The sequence below is a fragment of the Grampus griseus genome, assembly GCF_964374135.1.
Source record: "Grampus griseus genome assembly, chromosome: 14".
Lineage (NCBI taxonomy): Eukaryota > Metazoa > Chordata > Mammalia > Artiodactyla > Delphinidae > Grampus > Grampus griseus.
This window is the reverse complement of record NC_139008.1, coordinates 44018766-44037041: the sequence shown is the minus strand read 5'-3', so window position 1 is coordinate 44037041 and position 18276 is coordinate 44018766. Positions and strand designations below refer to the sequence as shown.

The following is an 18276-nucleotide window of genomic DNA, read 5'->3' as shown; positions in this document are numbered from 1 at the left end:
TCCGCCGGCAGGTGCTTGTCTTCCGCAGGTGAAGACACCACACTCTCCTGTTCTTTCGCAAGTCCTGGGCTCTGCTGGGCGTGGGGGCCCGATCCGCGGGTAAGACGAGGGGTCCGCGTGTCCTGCCCTGGGAGAGGCCTCTGGGTCCCCACACCCTAACCCTTTTAGCCCAAGTTCGAGTTCACCAACGTCTTTGGTTTCGTTTAGAGTTCAACAGCGCCGCCGCCTGGCGCGTCTCAGTAAGTGACCGCGGCGGAGGATGGCGCAGGGTGTTAAAAAAAAAAAAAAAAAGTTTGCCCCTCACCGTTCTGCTTTGGACCCACCCCTCCGCATTCCTGATCCGAGAGTGAGCGGATAAGATCGCGAAGTAACAGATTCCAGTCTCCTCCCAGAGCTCCCCACCCCGCGCGTGCCCAGGACAGCCCCTCGTCTATGTCTTTTGCCGTCCAATTGGCATTTATGTGCTCCTCTGTGTCAATCTGATTGCTCAGCCAAAGGGAAAAACCCTCAAAAGACAGACCCCCCCTGCAAGGGCACACCACGGGTCCCTTTGGGGGTGCTAGTTGCACTGTCCCTCTGCGATGCTTTTAGAACTCAGACCAAACAGGCTAAACTCGCTCGCCCCTACAGGGCTCGGCGGGAATTCGCCTGCCACCACTTCCGAAGGGTGGCAAGACTTTGCCGCCCTGACAGTGTCCCCACGACTTTCTCACGCGATGAGATGAGCTCTGGCCGTGGCAGCTGGCGCTCAGGGGCTCGTGGGTCCCCACTTGGGGACCGGGTGTTAGGCCAGTCCTCCTCCGGTGAGCGTGGTCGCCTTAGCCACGCCCGCTGTCTCCAAGCACCTCCTTCTCCGGAGCTAGGCGCCCTGGCCGGGGAGGGTGTGGCTCGCTCTCCTTGCGCTCGTGTTTTTTGGGGAAAGCCACGCCCTAGGCAGCCCCTCCCAAAACCCTCTGGGTGGCGGGCACCTCCTCCCGCAGCCCTGCAGGTCCTGGGCGCTACGTCCCCACCTCTCATTCCAAGCCTTCCTCGCCCAGTCTCCTATTCCCAGAGCTCCGCAATCCAGCCTTTTCCTTGAAATAGGTGGTAACAACACTTTGATGAAGGAAAAGAAAGAGGACCGGAGATTAAGGAGGGCTGCGGGTTAAGCCCCTTGTAGGGCTGCACGCGTGGGGCGGGTCCTGTCGCCGCGCTGACAGAGGTGCTGTCCTCCCGGGAGCCTGCGCTGCTGGCCCCGCCCGAGGACCTCCCAGCCGGGGCCGAGTTTACTCATCCCCGCGAGGTGATCCCGGGCGCGAGGGCGGGCGCAGGGCGCCCGGAGAACCCAGTAATCCGAGAATGCAGCATCAGCCCTTCCCACCAGGCACTTCCTTCCTTTTCCCGAACGTCCAGGGAGGGGGGCCGCGCACTTATAAACTCGGGCCCTGGCCCGCCCGCCTGTCAGAGGCTGCCTCGCCGGGGCTGCGCGACGCAGCCGGACGCGCCTAGTCCGGGACCGACGCGAGCGGCTGTCGCCGGCGGCGCCCTGCGCCTCTCAGCCCCGGCCGGGCCCCTGCGCGCGGCGTGCGGACACTATGCTCCGCGTCCTGCTCCTCGGCATGTTGGCCCCCGCCGGCCTGGGGCTCCCGGCGCCCCCGGAGCCGCAGCCCCTCGGCAGCCAGTGCGTCGAGCACGACTGCTTCGCGCTCTTCCGGGGTCCCGCGACTTTCCTCGCCGCCAGCCGGGTCTGCGAGCAGCTGCGGGGCCACCTGATGACCGTGCGCTCCTCGGTTGCAGCGGATGTCATCTCCCTGCTACTGAGTGGCGACGGCGGCGATGGCCCGCGGCTCTGGATCGGCCTGCAGCTCCCGCCCGGCTGCGGCGACCCGGGGCACCACGAGCCCTTGCGCGGCTTCCAGTGGGTTACGGGCGACAACCGCACCAGCTACAGCAGGTGGGCGCGGCATCACGACGACGGGACGCCCCTCTGCGGTCCGCTGTGCGTCGCCGTCTCGGCGGCCGGGGCTCTGGCACCGGGAGAGCCGGCCTGGGAGGAGCTGCAGTGCGGCGCGGAGGCCGACGGCTTCCTCTGCGAGTTCAACTTCGCCGCCTCCTGCCGGCCGCTGGTTGTGGAGCCCGGCGCCGCGGCGGCCGCCGGCGTCTCCGTCACCTACAGCACCCCGTTCGGGGCCCGCGGCGCGGACTTCCAAGCGCTGCCGCTGGGCAGCTCGGCCGCCGTGATGCCCCTCGGGGTGAAGCTGGAGTGCGCGGTGCCGCCCGCTGAGGCCGAGGCGCGCTGGGGCCGGGAGGCGCCGGGCGCCTGGGCCTGCAGCGTGGAGGGCGGCGGCTGCGAGCACGCGTGCAACGAGACCGCCGGGGCGTCGAGCTGCCTCTGCCCCGCCGACACCGCCCTGCAGGCGGACGGGCGCTCCTGTGCGGTGCCGGCCGAGCACCCGTGCCACCAACTCTGCGAGCACTTCTGCGTCCCCGGCTTCCCCGACGCGCCCACCAACTACACGTGCATGTGCGCGACGGGCTACCGGCTGGCTGCGGACCAGCACCGGTGTGAGGACGTGGATGACTGCACGCAGGTGCCCAGTCCGTGCCCGCAGAGCTGTGTCAACACGAAGGGCGGCTTCCAGTGCCACTGCTTCTCCGGCTTCGACCTGGTGGACGGCGAGTGCGTGGAGACTGTGGACCCGTGCTTCGGCACTAACTGCGAGTACCAGTGCCAGCCCATGGGCAGAACTGACTACCTCTGCATCTGCGCCGAGGGCTTCGTGCCCATCCCCCACGCCCCGCACAGGTGCCAGATGTTCTGCAACCAGACTTCGTGCCCGGCGGACTGTGACCCCAACAACCTGGCGATCTGCCGGTGCCCCGAGGGCTACATCCTGGACGAGGGCTCCGTGTGCACGGACATCAACGAGTGCAACAACGGCTACTGCCCTGGCGAGTGCCGCAACCTCCCCGGCACCTACGAGTGCATCTGCGGGCCCGACACGGCCCTCTTCGGCCAGGCTGGCACCGACTGTGACCCCATCAAGGTGAGCGGCCGCGACCAGGGCGGCGACGAGGAGGACGGCGGCTCTGGGGCGCTCCCGGGCAGCCCGACTCCCGGCGCCACCCCTCGCCCCTCGCCCCCGCCCGCGGGGCCTCTGCATTCGGGTGTGCTCGTCGGCATCTCCATCGCGAGCCTGTCTCTGGTCGTGGCGCTTTTGGCGCTCCTCTGCCACCTGCGCAAGAAGCAAGGCACCTCGCGGGCGGAGCTGGAGTACAAGTGCGGGGTCCCCTCCAAGGAGGTGGTACTGCAGCACGTGAAGACCGAGCGGACGCCTCAGAAACTCTGAGGGACCTCCCTCCCTGGCCCAGGTGTTGGGTGGCCTTTTCCTCCCTCCTGGGCCTTATTGCTCCTCCCCTCTCCAGCCTTTCTCTCCCACTACCCCAAAGCACCTTGGCTGGCGTCAGAACTGGAGAAGACGCTCGCTCCTCTTCTCTCGCTGCTTCTACACTTGGCTGTGGGGGCGGGGGGGGGCGCGTTGGAAGAAGTATGGCCCCAGCCATTTCTATGATGTCATCGGACAAGTGGGCAGAGTTGGCAGTTATACAGTGACAAGATTGCGAAGTGTCCGATGCCCTCACCGAGGGGCACAGGAGGGGTGAGTGTTCTTGGTTGGTAGCCTTGGGGCAGACTTCATCCCAGTGGACTAAGTGAAGTGTAATTGAGTCATAGATAATGACCAGGATATTTATTTTGTAAGTATTTTTTGTTCTTCGGCTTCTTCCCCTTACCCTTGTGTCTCCGGCACTCACTTTGTATCTCTCCCTCCGTTCTCCCTTCCCCTCTCTCCCCTTCCCTGTCTATGTATTTATGTGCTCCCACTTGTCCCGGGGCCCTTATACTATCTTTTCCAGCCCTCTTGCATTTATGAAGCCAAGCGGCATTTCAGCCCTTTCATTTCTCCCAATTTACCCCTCCCAGGAACTCGGCCAACCCACCTGAGCCACCCTACCTGTATTGGACCCTACTTCTGCCCTTAGCTGTCTGCCTGGGCAGAACTGTTATGTGAAACAGAAACAAAAACACTAGAAATAAGAATGCTTGGGAATTTGTTCTTTCAGCAGATTTGCTAATTTGTCCTGAAATTTCAGGCTGCCACAGCAATATCATTTTAACAGAGGTTAAGATGTGAAGGGCATTTGTTAGACTAATGTTGCTGGACTATCACAGGAATTCAACGCAAGGAGATTTTCATTTTTATTTTTAAACAATGAACCTCCGTTTTATTGTTGTTGTTGTTTTGATTTGGACTGAAAAGTAGTCATTGTTGTTAAGCTTCTTATGCAGTGTCTTTTCCCATTATTATTATTCCTATTATTATTGAGTTATTTTTGACAATGTTGAAAATGTTTGTTCACATGGTCGCTCTAAACTGAGAGAAGATGGAAGCACCTCCCGGGAGACAGTGTAAGAAAGTTTTGAGCTGCAGGATTCATGCCAATGACCATTTGGACTCTTACCGTTCGTGTCATTTGTAGGCCCAAATAAAACCAGCTCTACTGGTGTCTTGAATTTGGGAGCTTGGGGATGCAGCCTGGAGCATGGCCAATTAGGGCCTCACCTTGATCAGGCCCTCGAGAAGTTCTCCCAGTTCGGAGGGGCCTTCTAAGCCCAGCCATTTGGAACGTGGTCCAGGGACAAGAAGCTGGAGCTGCCCCTGCCAGCTGGTTAGAAATGCAGACACTCAGGCTCCATCCCACCTACTGCACAAGAATCTGCATTTTAATGAGATCAGCAGGGGGTTGTCTGCTTCGTATATTTGAGGAGAGCTGTCGCAGACAGCTTCCAACATTCTGGAATAGATTAAATATGGATGAGTAATAAGTAGCAGGCCGAGTCAGGCCCTATATTCTCAAGAAACTGAGGAATTTTCCTTTTATAGCTTTGCTTTCTGGTAGAAAAGCCTAGGTACCCACCTTTAGACATTGCCACACAGGGTCTTTGGTTCAAGTAAGCTAGGAATGAAATGCTTCGTGCTTCTGTGTATGGAAAAAAGCGTATCATGTAAATGTATCTTTTGTAATGCAAAGGTTTTCCTCTACCGTTTTGTAAACTCAGCACATTTGTACATAGTTATTTATTTATTGGAGATAAACTAGAACACAGGCAAAACTCCTGCTTATGACATCACAAGTGGAAAATAAACAAATAACAGTGCTCTTGGGTTTTGTGTCTGTTCACCTCTCTCCCCCAGCCCCCTCATTTTATGTTATTAAACCAGGCTCATGGACAATGTGGATGCCAAGAGGTGCCTTTAAAGGCTGCGCCCCCACCCCGTCACTAGCTCCGTCTGCTCCAGGCTCCATCTCTGACTTTCAAAGACCTTTCCAGTGGAGATTGTTTTCACTGTAGAAGGACTTCATGTTATGTCTGTGTGCACAAATATTTATTTTTTCCTTCTGTAACCATAACAACTTCATACACAGGACTTACGCCTAAGTGTTTTAAAATATATTATAGGATTATTTGTTGGGACGAGTTAAACAGTCCTTCTTGGGGCATCTCTTAGAATCTTGGCTGTGTCCCTCTGTGAATGCTTTGGCATTATCTGCTCTCAGAGATATGCAAACACAAAAGTCAGTCTGTGGCTCAGAGACCAAGGTCTCATGCAGCATTAAATCATCCTCATTTCTCTTGGAGAGAGGAAACACTGTCTTTTTAATAACACATTTCCTGGGCCCCTTTTCCTGGGATGGTGAAGCTGGCTGAATTTTATATGCAGTGTTCTGAAAGTTTCAGAAAGCAAAAGTTGGAAGAAAATTGAATTCAGTCAAATATCCAAATATTTTTATACATTTGGATCATGCCGAATTTCTCAGTTTTAATCTGAGTAGTTGCTGTCGTGAAGATGCAGTTGGAGATGTCAACGTCCATCCTGCATGAAGGAGACGGCTTTGGGGTGGGTGTGGAGTGGGTGATAGGTGAGGGGTGGCTTCCCGAGATGGCCAGTGCAGCAGTGTTGCCCTCAGGACTCGGAAGGCTAGCAGAAAACCAGATTCAATAAGAGGTATGTGTGAAGGAAGAACTCGATGAGTGGGAGAAAAGCAGGTACAGATAAATCAGGCTGGGGGTTGAGAGGGGAGAGTGATACCTTACCAATCATCCTCACCACCTGCCCTTCCACTTTTCAAAAGGGTCTGCTCCCAGGAGCAGTAGAATTGACTGTCAGAGTCTCATTGCTTTAGGATGTCTTCTTGCAAAGAAGAGATCCTTTCTCAAGAGCACAAGAAAACCAAAACACGCTTTCAAGACTCAGAGGCAAGAACCCTTACTGGGGAATCTTGGACGCCAGGACACCGGCAGGGTGGGGGGGGGCGAGGCGCAGACCCTCGCGATGTGCCTCACTTCCTGTCCTGTGGGAGATCCAGCTCTCTGTGTACAGGCTTCACCTGAACTTGAGATCACTTAACTCTAAAAATGATCCGCCAGCATTTCAAACCTGGGTGGCCCTTGTGAAATGGGCCGCGGGCCCTGCCTTCTATTCACATCGTTGTCATCCAGGTCTCTCAGTCTCAGCAGTGGTGTGCGGTGTGTGTTCGCTGATGGCGTTCCAGGGTTCATGGGGCCTGGGGAAGAAGGCCAGGGTGGATGAGTCAGAATTTGATTTTATGACTCAAATGACTTTTTTGCCCTCAGACCGAACCGCTTGGATCCGTTCAGCAAATATTTATTGAGCATGTGCTCTGTCACTGGTGGGTGACAGGCATGGTGACAAACCCCTGCTTTGAGAAGCTCGAGCTCTGGTGGGGGAGACAGACATACAACAAACAATTCCTGCCCCCCCCCAAACTGGAATTGCCTCTGAAACAGTGGTAGGAGCCGGGGGGGAAGAGCACAGCACGACAGGGCTGGAGAGCCTGCTGGGCCAGCTGACAATTCTGGACGTGAAGGAGAAGCAGGGGTTGGTCAAACACAGAGCTGAGGGCAGAGCAGTCCGGGTGGAAGGCACAGCACGTGCAAAGGCCCTGTGCTGGGAAGAGTCTTGGCAGAAGGTGTGGAGTGAGGTGAGCAAGGAGGAGGGGGTCCAGGATGAGGCTGCAGATGTGGGATGCAGAGAGAAAAGTGCAGGGGGGGACCATAGGTCAGCTTAGAGATGTCGAATTCTATCCTCGGTGCAAGTGGAGGAGTTTCATAGGAGCGCGCTTGTGCTCCATTTACGCACTGAAATCATCTGAGAAGGTAACACCTACTTCTAGACTCATTTACATGTCCCCACGGCAACACTTGCACAGTTTGCATTGTAAGAATCCAGCAGGGCCAACAAAGAGTGTGGGTGTCATGTACCCCAGATCTGAATCCCAGCCTGACATGGGTGGTCACATGGCCACGGGCACCACACAACCCCTAAGACTGGGAGTTCCCTGGTGGCCTAGTGGTTAGCATTCGGCGCTTTCACTGCCGTGGCCCGGGTTCAATTCCTGGTTGGGGAGCTGAGATCCCACAAGCTGCACAGTGCAGCCAAAAAAAAAAAGAAAAAAGAAAAAAACCCCAAGGCTGTAAACAGGATGCCGGCCCGGGCCCCTCTGGGGTTTCCATGAGGATTGGGTGAAGGGAACTGGCCCAGGGCTGGCACACAGCAGGTGCTCCTTAAACGGGGCATGCGCGACAATGAACTGGTGGGTGTGTAAGTGGATAAAGCAAAAGGGCATGTTGGGATCTGGAGTGTCTTGAGGGCAAGTTCAAGGTTTCCAGAAAGTGGAAAGGGTTCTTTCCAGGCACGGTGCGGTCACTTGGAAGGGCTGCTGTCCCACCTGGGCACGTGTCCTGGTGGAGTCTCAGGCATCAGGCAGAGCCGCAGGAGGGGAGGCTCGCACAGCGGAGATGCAGTCCCTCCTCAGCTGTAAAATCCATTTCAAAGACCCATTCTCCCTGCTTACAGGCCCATCAAAGTCTGGGGGAGCAGAGCCCCCTCCACTGTGCTCCTAGGAAGGCCACAGAGGAGGGGTGACCACAGCCCGAAGCGCCCCCCAACTCCAGCTGCCACTTGGGGCCCCAAGTCTAGTCACACCAAAGAGGAACCTGCCAGAGGAAAGAAACTTCAGTTCAAAACAAGGGACTGGCCCTGTGTCCACAACTGTCCCGGTGGGACTCTGGGCCAGTGCCTGGCCTCTCCAGCCATCTGTCTGCCACAGAGGGCACTGCAGGGGGCCGTGCGCCTGGGCACTCAGCCCCCCGGGGAGTCACAGGCCCCTGGACTGTAAAAGCCGCCCTTTTTAGCAAACAGTTCTCTGAGTCCTGAAGAACACACATTCGTGGAACTACTGCCATCATCAGTATATAGAATATGTTCGTGACACCAGAAAGTTCCCTCCTGTCCTTCCCCCTCTACTGATGCTGGAGCTGTCTACACAACGGGCCGGATAAAGCCCTTTTCCGCTCTGATGCTCACTATGCCCTTAGGATCTCCCTGAACCAAGGACCCTGTGTTTTCATGTTTGAATCACAAAGACAAGATTTTCCAAGGAATGACCAGACAGACAGCTTCTCTTCCGTTTCAGCAAACAGGTTTTAACAAAACGCAGCTCACCTGTCTCCCAAAGCCCTGCTCATTCACCCCGCGTTCGGGCCCGGGTTGACTGAAATCCTGGCAGCCCACCAGAGTGTAAAGACACACAAAGCAAGACGGGAAGCCTGCACATCACGCATTTCAGGGAGGAGGGGCACCTCGAGGCACGCAGTAGGAAGTAAGGAAATGCTGCTGCCCACGGAATCCCAAGGGGCCCCCCTGCACGGCCACAGCCCTTCCTGAGGCTCCTGGGCGTGACCTTCTCATGTGGACTGGGCAGGCAGCAGAAGACCCCCAAGCTCACAGTGGTCGTGTGTCGAATGGGGGTTAATCATTATGTCATCTCTTCGAGGAAAACCGAGGTTACGAAGAAGATAGAAAAACATGTTTCCGTGGTTGTCGTGACTCGGTGGGGGGCACCCGAGCACATCTGAAAACATCCCTGACCTTCTCGGCATTTCTTTGGAAAATAACACAGGCTACGCCCGACTCTGTCTGTCCGTCTTGCTCAGAATGTGTGCCCGGGCTCAGCGCTATCTCTTTTTTGTTTTGAGAGAGTCCTTCTTCTTTTTTTTTGGTCAGCAGGCTCAGATGTAGGCAAACAACATATTTCCTCTCACGAGAGAAACGAAATATTGTTTTAACATCAGATTCTAACAGAATCAAATCCTCTTCAGCCTGTTTTGAAAGTGTGATTGCGAAAGACAGAAGGACCCTGGGGATGGTTAGCTCAGTCACGACTGCTGGAAATGGTGGAAACAAAGTGGGGCAGCAGAAGCAGCAGGGTTTCGGGGATCCAGTAGAAAAAAAACCCCAAGATTCCAAACTGGGGTCCGTGGTGATGACGTCCCCCACCCCAGGCCAGACATGTCCCCCAACTGCACCTGAAATAACGTTCTCCTGAACAAGACATCCATGAGCTGTACCATCCTGGGAAGCCCCTCTCCTGCACACTCGACTTAGGGCCGGGTTTCCCTGTCCTCCTGGAATCTTCTCCTGTCCTCACCTGGAGGCCGGCCCCAGCTGCTCGCTCTGGGCTGTTGGACTCAAGCAAACCTTCCCTCGGCCACCCAGTGAGGAAGAGGAAGAGGAAGACGGGGCTTGCCTCAGTCTCCTGTACCCTCCCCCCTTCCTTCTGCCTCCCCCCTCAATTCCATTCGATTTCCTTGAGCCCATGGACCCCTACTCCCGCAACCATGCCGGAGATCCGCACCCCCTACCCTGCACCCTCGTATTGGACAGATGGTTCGTTGTTCAATTCGTCTTGAAATGGTGATCGAAACCAGAAGCACCAGTTTTGGCCCTTCTCTGCCAGCACTGACGCCCCCCTTTCTTCAAGCATCTTCGCCCTTGTCCTAAGAGGTAGGACTTGGGGAATCGCGCGGGGACGGGAGGAGAAAGGGCAGCCCGAGGGCACAGGGCAAGGCTCCCTCTCTGCGGTTTTCTGCATCTGCAGAGCGAGGGAATCGGCCTCCATCGATGGGGCTGAGACGATGCAGCACGAGCCCAGCAGCCAGCCGTCCAGGCGCGATGGACAGGTGGGGCTGGGTCCTGAGGAAGAGCTGGCTCTGCGGGGCCGCGGGGGAGCTCTGAGCCCCGGAGGGGAGGGGCAGCCATGCTGAGGAGGCTGCAACCTGCCCGGCACTTGCTCAAGCCCTGGGTTGTGGTTTGTGGGGGTGGTTTCTGGAGCCCAGGCTGCGGCTTCAAATCCGGGCGATCAGGAGGGCAGAGCTCCCTGCGTGGGGATGTGGGGAGACGCTGTGCTGGGGTGGCCTGCCCGCATCTGAGGAGCACCGTCCCCAGTTCTCTCCCCTTCGGAGAGCGCATGGGTCACGGCCACCGAGAGGGAAGGACACGGTCCTGGAGCCAGTCCCCAGCTTGACTGAGGTGGCAGTGAAACGAGGGTAACCTTATACAGTTCTGTCAAAATGCACGGAACTGCACACCTAAGAAGAGTGACTTTTACCGCGTATACATTATACTCCCCGAAAAACAGATGAGAAAGACCACAGCCTCCTCGGAATGGCTAAAGAAAGCTGCATGCAGAAAAATACAGAAGCCAACCAAACACAACCCCCCTCCCGCAAATACACCCCCAGCACCTTGCACGCACCACCCTGTCCTCCGGTGCCGCTGTGCCGCTGTCTGAGCGGTGAGCCTCCTGCGCCTGCCCCGCACACCTGGGCAGGATGCTCTTGCTTTGACCTTTCTCCAGGGGCCACGCGGCATCCCTGCGGCCACGCTGGGCTGGTGAGCAGTGGCCTGCCCCTGGTCTGTGTGTCCCCAAATCTGTTTTCTCACCGGCGCACTGTCCACACCTCGCCAGGTGCCGGGTGGGGCTCACGGTGTCCTCATAACAGGAAGCCTCGGATCTTACTTTGGGGGTCAGCGCTCCTTTTCTAGGCAACATGGTTGATGATCTGGGACTTCCTCAATATTGGTTCCCTCATTTTCAAAAGAGCCCCTCCCTGTTAGACATGACACCAATCCAGTCATAGGACCAGGGACCCTGCCTTCTTGTTGATAAAATGATTTAAAAACATTAAAAGGATGAGAACACGATCCTCCTGCCAATCTCCCCCTGAAGAGTGGAGGGCACATGCGCCCCGGCTTCACAGGGACTGGGAGTCATCCATGGGTTTCTTGACCAGGTGGACCTGCACCTCTCATCGTTACCACCGTCCCACGGCCGGGTCCTAAGTCCTCAGTGGGGCCTATGAGGTCCTCGTCTGCTGATGCCTCCCACTGACCGGGCACCGCTGGCCTCTGTTCCAGTTACCCTGGGCACTCTCAGTGCCTCCCTTCCTGGCTGCTGGCACACACCATCCCCTCTGCTTCGGCCCTTCTGCCCACCCTTCTCACCCTGGTTTCTCCCACACAACTCGTGGAGGACGTCGCCCCCCTCAGCCTTCCTGGGGAGGCTGCCCTGCACAAGGTCGCCTCACAGAGACCAGATCACTTCCCCGATGGTTCTTATTTTGGCTTAGAAGCGCACTCTCATTCCTGTGCCGATCTGATTAATGCCCGTCGTTGCCACTAACCAACCTCCAGGCTCCTCGAGGGCAGAGCGCTGTCCACGGAGGCCCCAGCCCCGCCCCTGCCCCGACAGAAGCGGCAGGGGGTGTGCAGCCTGCATGCCTCTGCCCCCTTCCCCTGCCCCCTGTACTCGCCTCCCCAGAGCAGGGCATTGGGGTGTGGTGCCCACTGACCGGGTGCAACAGGACAGGCCTCCGGATTCTGACATTTGTGCTGAAGGAATCTGAGCTTATCCCATTATCTCCTTAAGAAGAGGGAAGACGCGGAATGGGGATGCTTCTTGGCAGACCGCCTGACGGAGAACAGCTTCGATGTGCAGATTTGCAGGAATTTTCCCAGCCACTGCTCAGGCTGCCAAGTTCGATTTCTGAGGTAGCACAGCCAACACAGACTTCTCTTGTTGTTTTTCCCTTTGATATCAGCGTTGGCACCTAAGGCGTGCTAGGTAGGATGTTTTTATGGTGAAGTGAAGCCAAGAATTTAAAGATAAATGTGCAAATTGCATTCATGTTTGCAGAAAACATAGTGCTGACAAACTTGGCAAGAACTCCGATGAGTGACCACCTGTCACGTGCAAATACCATCTTCCTGATTGTCTGGAAAAATTAAACACCTGGCTGGTCACTGAACAGTACATTAAAGGCAATTTTAAAAGGTAAAGCCAGCTCACTGGTGGAGGGTACCTGGAGGCTGTTTCTACCTGGATAAAGATGTTTTCATTCCTCCCTGATGATCGAGGAAGGATACGGTGGAAACTGGTATCCTTGCATTGGTCAGAAACGCAGAAGTCTTATTTCCTTTTCGGTTAGTGTGTTGATCTATTTGTTTTTATAGTCACAAACAGAAAAACAACAACTGTATGCTTGAAATACAGTGGATTTCAACTCAAAAAAAAATGTTTTCATTCCTGATGCAGCCAAAGGCTGTGATCCCCTAGTCTCGGTAAATGGAGCAGCAATGAGGTCAAAGGGTGTCTGCACAGCTGATGCCCCAGGCCAGCAAAATGTGCAAGTGTCTTCAGACCTCGAGGGAGGGTTTTATGCAGCCGTTACAAAGGCCCCCGTTGCTGTAGCTGGCAACACCTCGCCTCTAGCGCATCCCCGACCAATGATCGGCATGTTTTGCGGCTACAGAGTTGTTAAGCCCCAGGAGTCGAGAAGGTCCTGCAGCTGAAAAGGAGGACGGCCAGCAAGACTCTCCCCGCTCCACCGCATGATTTATGACTCCAAGGTCAAAGGCAGTGTCAATGCTCATTTTTAACAGGTTATGGAGAGAGCAGTCTGCACAGAAGAATGCTGTCGTCCCCTCCCACCACCGCAGCACCTTGCTCCAGCGTTCCTGATAAAAGAGAGCCACAGCTGGAAAGAACTCGAAACTCACGGTCTCCCTTTGTGCGTGTTTCAGGTGGGAAACTGAGGCTCAGTGAGGTTACAGCACTCCCCACGGGGCTGGCTGGCGCGGAGCTCCCCTGCCTCCAGGGACTTTTCTTTCCATCACCTGAGGCTGCCTTGCCTTCAACCATCACCAACTAAGTTGAAAAGGTTGCATTTTTAATTACTCAGCAGAGCAGGAGTGTTGCCAAGACTCTGGGTCGGTGCCCCGTCTTGCCCGTCAGAGAGTGTGCCCAGTGTGAGTCACTGTGGGCGATCCAAGAGAGGACCCCAGGCCCTACCCAGGCTGTGGCAGAGGCCCGGCAGCGCAGTCAGACCACTGCCTGTGCTGTGAACCCCTCACCTCGCTGCCATCAGCTTGCGTGGTTCACACAGGTCAGTCCAACCGCATCTATCAAGTGGTCGCCCTGCAAGGCACCGCCAGGCACTGGGGAACAAAGAAACAGTTCACTTTCAAAGGCTGTCAAGAGGTTACGGTTACAGGAGGCCCAGCACCGACTGCCTCCAGATGCCCAGGGTAACTCTAGTGTATACTGCCAGGGCGGGGGTGGTCTGGTCGTGTCTGCGCGCATGTGTTTGTGTGCGCATGTGTACGCGTGCATGTGGGTTCAAGGGGCTCCGAGCCTTAGTTAGGAGTTTCCAATCCACAGCCACGTCTCCAGCCTGTAGTGCAGACTTGGCTGCACATTTTCTCTCTGAGACAGATGGGCACCACCCAGTGCAGACCCGGAACATCTGCATATCCACCTCGTCCCCAGCCTACACACCACACTGATCGCCACTGATCACTGCTTCCGGGTCACTGGGCTGGCTGGTCACGTGCAGGAGTAAGTGCCCAATGGCAAGGCTGTTTCTTTTTTTCATTCATGAAGGGAGCAGCTGGCATCTACAGCCACGTGGACAGAACCATCAGGTCAGTCCTCTAAGAGTCACCGTGTGCTGGCTGGGGAAGGGCCTCCTCAGAACCCTGAGGACCTGGGTTCAGTCCCTTGCCGGGTCACGTGACACTGGATGCAGGGCCCGAACTTGGCTCTCCTGCCCGTTCCTGGAACGTCAGGCGTCTGCTCACATCCCTGAAGCCTGGCTTTGGCCCGAGCGCTTCAGGGAAGGGCCTTGTTCCCTTTGCCCTGGCTCTCAGGGAGCAGCCCTGGCCCGTGGTGGAAGCGGGCCATCCCCTCTGGGCCCTGCCTCAGCCTTCTTTAGCTCCCTAGCAGCCCCCTGTGCCCACCTTGGAGCCTGCAGGCTGCCGGAGGAGACGTGAGTCTGGCAGGTCCCGGACCAGGTCAGGCCCAGGACGTTTTCTCTTGAAGCCTCCCTGCCAGGAAGCCGTGAGCTCCACAAGCCTGACCCTCGGGTGAGCGGAGGGGCCTCTCCTCAGAGGCCCTGCTCCCCGCCTGCCCCAGTATCTTCCTGTCACCGTCAGGACCCCCGAGCCAAAGCCAGGAGTGTCCTGGCTGAGCTGAGCCGGGGCCCCCGTGGCGCTCCCTGTACACAGAACAGCCCGCTTGCCGTCCAGCCTCCCACAGAAGCCCTACCCGCATCTCCGCAGCCCCCGCCTCCACTGTTGGCAGGAAGCAGGATCGAAGCTCCTCTTAGGCCAGTTCTGTCCTTTGGGGAAAGATAATTCATCCTTGCGTGAACATCAGGCAGAAACTTATGGCCTTTTACTGTGTTCGGCCTACGTTTGTTTATTATCTACATCTGGCTGATGTTATCCTGAACATAGACCTTTTTTTAATAGCGGTGATAGAGCTGCTTCCTCCATTCAAACTCCGGGCTGATTTCCATCTGCCTTCTCTGGGCTTCTTTCGCCTTCCCTTGCTCCCCTCCCACCCAGAGGGAGGGGGCAAGAAATCCCATCATTGGAGCTAGATGAGATGTATCCTCTCCGTGTCTTTATTATGGACCTGGTTTCACACCTCGTAATAAACCCCACTCCAGGTCTCTCTAAACCTTTTCTACTCACAAAAAGCCTGCTACCATCCCAGGACAACCAGGGTGACACTTGTGATTGCAAGCAGGCTTTGGGTCGGGGGGGTGGGTGGTCAGGGGGTGACAGAGTCTGGGCCCGAGGCTGTCACACACAAATCTCTCTGCACAAGGGCCACGGAACAGCAGCAAAGGGAAAGCACTGGGAGGCATCTCCCTTCCTCCCCCTCTTTCCAAACACGCTGTGTCCCCACCACAGGCAGACAGAGAGTCTGCGCAGAGCAGGGGTGCCGGGTCCCTCCACCCTCCGGACAGTCCTCTCCCAGGCAGAGCTGCTGGGAGCCACTGCTCCCTGGCAACCTCCCTTCTCCCCCCCCTCAAAACACAGCCAGAGTTTCAGGAATGATTCTCATCCTAGATCAGGTCTCAGAGGGTCCTACCCCCATGGAAGCATCCTTCTGAAAGCCAGCATCCCGGGGAGAGGGGAAGCCTGAGGGGCTCTGATGCTCTTGGGGGTGCACGAAGACTGCGGGAAGCAGGTGCCTGTGGAGGAAGGTGGTGGTTCTCAGGGGAGCAGGCAGCACGGGCGGTCTGCTGGGCTGTAGGTGGTGCAGATCCCTTGGAGGTGACCTCGCTGGGTGGGTGGTGAGGGCATCTCAGAAGGTGGTGGTCCTGGTGAGGGGGACCTGCTTGCGGCTGGGTTCTGGTTGCCTGGGCTCCTGCTGGCAGGGTAGTGGGGGGCATGAGACTCCTGCGCCCCCTCTGCTCTTGAGGGCGGTGGCACAGTAGTCCAGTGGCTCTTGGTCTGCACCACCAAAGGCATCCAGGAGACGGTAGCTCAGGCAGAGAACCCACTGGAAGGACCTGCGGAAGTTGTCAGAGAGGAAGCCGCAGAGGATGGGGTTGGCGCAGCTGTTGGCGTGGCTGAGGATGAAGGACATGTGGTGGACGGGGGCATCCAGGCCCGTCACAGAGAGACTCAGCAGCTGCACCGCGTAGAAAGGCAGCCAGCAGAGCACGCAGACGGCCGCCACCGCCAGCACCAGCCCCATGATCCTCTTCTCCGAGCACTTCCGCTGCTGCCAGCCGGCCGGTAGCGCCAGCGCTCACACCTTGCCCACGATGAGCACGCAGCACAGGCCGACGGGCAGCAGGAAGCCCAGCAGGAAAGTGCAGACCACGAAGACCACCGACCACACTGGGTGCGGCCAGTGCAGGTTGCAGGCCACAGCCCGGCGGCCGCGAGCCGGCCTGGTGTCGGCGAAGGCGGCAATGGTCTGGGTGAGCAGCGAGGACGACAGCCACACACCCGCCGACCAGCCTGGCCACGCCGGGCTGGCGGCAGGTGGCAGCGCGCAGCGGGTGCTCCATAGCCAGGTAGCAGTCCACGCTGAGCACGGCCGGGCAGAAGACACTGGGGAATGAGTTGAGGCCGTCCACGCTAAGCACCGCGCGGCACAGCGCCAGGCCGAAGGACCAGTGGTGCAGGGCGGCCGACAAGGCCACGAAGGGCACGCTCAGCATGAAGAGCTCGTCGGCCGCAGCCAGGTTCAGTAGGTAGATGCTGGTGGCCGTCTTCATCTTGGCGTAGCGGAGGATCACGAAGATGACCAGGGCGTTGCCCACCACGCACACCAGCGCAGAGACGCACTGGATGGCTACCGTCCCCGCCGCCACCGCCTCCTCCGTCGCCGCCGGGGTGCCGCTGGCATTGGTCGCCGGGGGGCCAGGCCGTCTCGAATCTTTCCTCGCCCCCGGGAGGTGGCGTCGGGGGAGCGCTCATCCCGGGATGGGGGAGGCCGGGAAGGCGGTGGCGGCGGCGCGGCGGAGCGGGCATGGACGGCGCTGCGCCCCGGAGACCGGCGGGGCTTCGGGGCAGACGGTCGCCTTTCCCTGCTCCGCCCAAAGCTGGGCGCTCCCGCCCACCCGCGCCCAGCCCTGCCCCACGCAGACCCCGGCTTCTCTGGCCCTTTGCCACCTTCTCCCCTGCTCTGCTCTCCGGCACCCGCAGCCGCGGGGGCAGGGTGGCCTGGAGTCCTCCGTTTGGATCCTGAGGCCCCAGGGATGGCGGGGACTCACCTGTGCGCACAGAGCCGATTGCGCTGACATCCTCCCATCTCCAACCCCGCCCCTGTCCCGTTCATCCTCTGAAGACCCGCAGGGTCTGTCCCGCCTGAAACTCTTTTTATGGGCAGAACCCGAGGCTCCTGCTGGCGTCGTGGGGAGTTCCACGTCTGCCCGGGCCCCCATCGCTCCCTCCTCGCACCCCGCGCAGCCGCGGATCCCGCGACCCTTTCCATTGGATTTAGGTGGGGCTGGGGGTTGAGGTGGGAAATGGACACGCGGAAGCAGAGATGCCACAGGAGAAGGCCAGCCTCCGACCCAGGTGCTCCGTGCGCGGGCCGGCACGGAGGGAGGCGGAGAGCACCGGACCCAGACCCCAGGAAACCTCCGCCCCACGACTCGGCTTCCCCGGAGGCGGAGTCTGCACCCGGATATCTGAAATGTGCCTGGGAGGGGTGGTCAGGAAGGGTCGCGGGTCCTCCCTGGGTCTCCTTCTCCTCCTAAACTCTGGAGAATGCGAGTTCACACCCCCAGGCTGGACCGTCCCGTGCTGGACACCCACCAAGCAGCCCCCAGTCCCAGCCGTCTCTGCTAGTCGGCACAGGGCACAGCAGAGTTCCTGAAGTGGGGGTTTGCCCTGGAAAATTGTGGGGTGCTGGCCCTTGGGAGCTCCGCCTCTGTGGGCGGTGGCCTCCTTGAGCCCCAGATCAGTCCTGAAAGCCTCTGGTACATCAGGAAGGGGCTCCCAGATTAAACTGAAATCCGGCGTATCGGAGGCCGCGAGCAGGGAATCACAGTGTTTGCACAAATAGTGTCCCCAGATTCCGTGTTTAGAGAGCAATCAGAGAGGCAGCTGAGACGCGGGCCATCCCACAGCAGTGACTTCTCCAGTGGGGGGGCACACGGGCATGGGCCTTTCTCCTGCAGTGGACTTGGGGGGCGGGGACACGGGCCCCCAGGCAAGATGGGCTTGTCCTGAGATGGACACTCTCCTGTGCTGTCTCATTTCCCTACTTCACTCTCAAGTCCCCTTGCACCTTGACCCCCAAGCCCAGGTTGGGAGCCGGATGCCTTAGCTTTGAAAAATTACTGAGGAAAAAAAGTTGAGTTGATACCAAGCGTCACTGTCCTTGACACAGCGTCATCATAATGACCAAGCCTCACAGACTTGAAGAACGAGAGGTGGGGAAATCCAGGATCAATGCGGAGGTTTGTCCTCAAAGTCAGGAAAATGCCACGTGGCTGACTTGCCAGAGGTTTGGTTCAGCTAGTGGTGTGTGAGGGGGAGGCAAATTTGGAACAGAGGTGGT

At 57.9% G+C, this 18276-nt stretch overlaps 2 protein-coding genes across 2 annotated transcripts; one reads left to right on the top strand and one right to left on the bottom strand.

The window, feature by feature from the left end:
* The first annotated feature begins 1559 nt into the window (after positions 1-1559).
* THBD (thrombomodulin) lies at positions 1560-5180 on the top strand. Its single transcript, XM_082670426.1, has one exon. The coding sequence runs from the start codon at positions 1575-1577 to the stop codon at positions 3327-3329; it is 1755 nt and encodes a 584-aa protein (XP_082526552.1). The 5' UTR covers positions 1560-1574; the 3' UTR covers positions 3330-5180.
* A 10378-nt stretch (positions 5181-15558) lies between these two features.
* On the bottom strand, positions 15559-16685 carry SSTR4 (somatostatin receptor 4; the record flags this gene model as incomplete). Its single annotated transcript, XM_082670029.1, is given in 4 exon segments — positions 15559-16008; positions 16012-16213; positions 16215-16627; positions 16629-16685. Coding segments are annotated over 4 exon segments (1122 nt in total).
* Between the last annotated feature and the right edge of the window lie 1591 nt (positions 16686-18276).

Coding starts and splice junctions, on each gene's coding strand:
- THBD (XM_082670426.1), top strand. CDS start 1,575: ATGCTCCGCGTCCTGCTCCTCGGCATGTTGGCCCCCGCCGGCCTGGGG.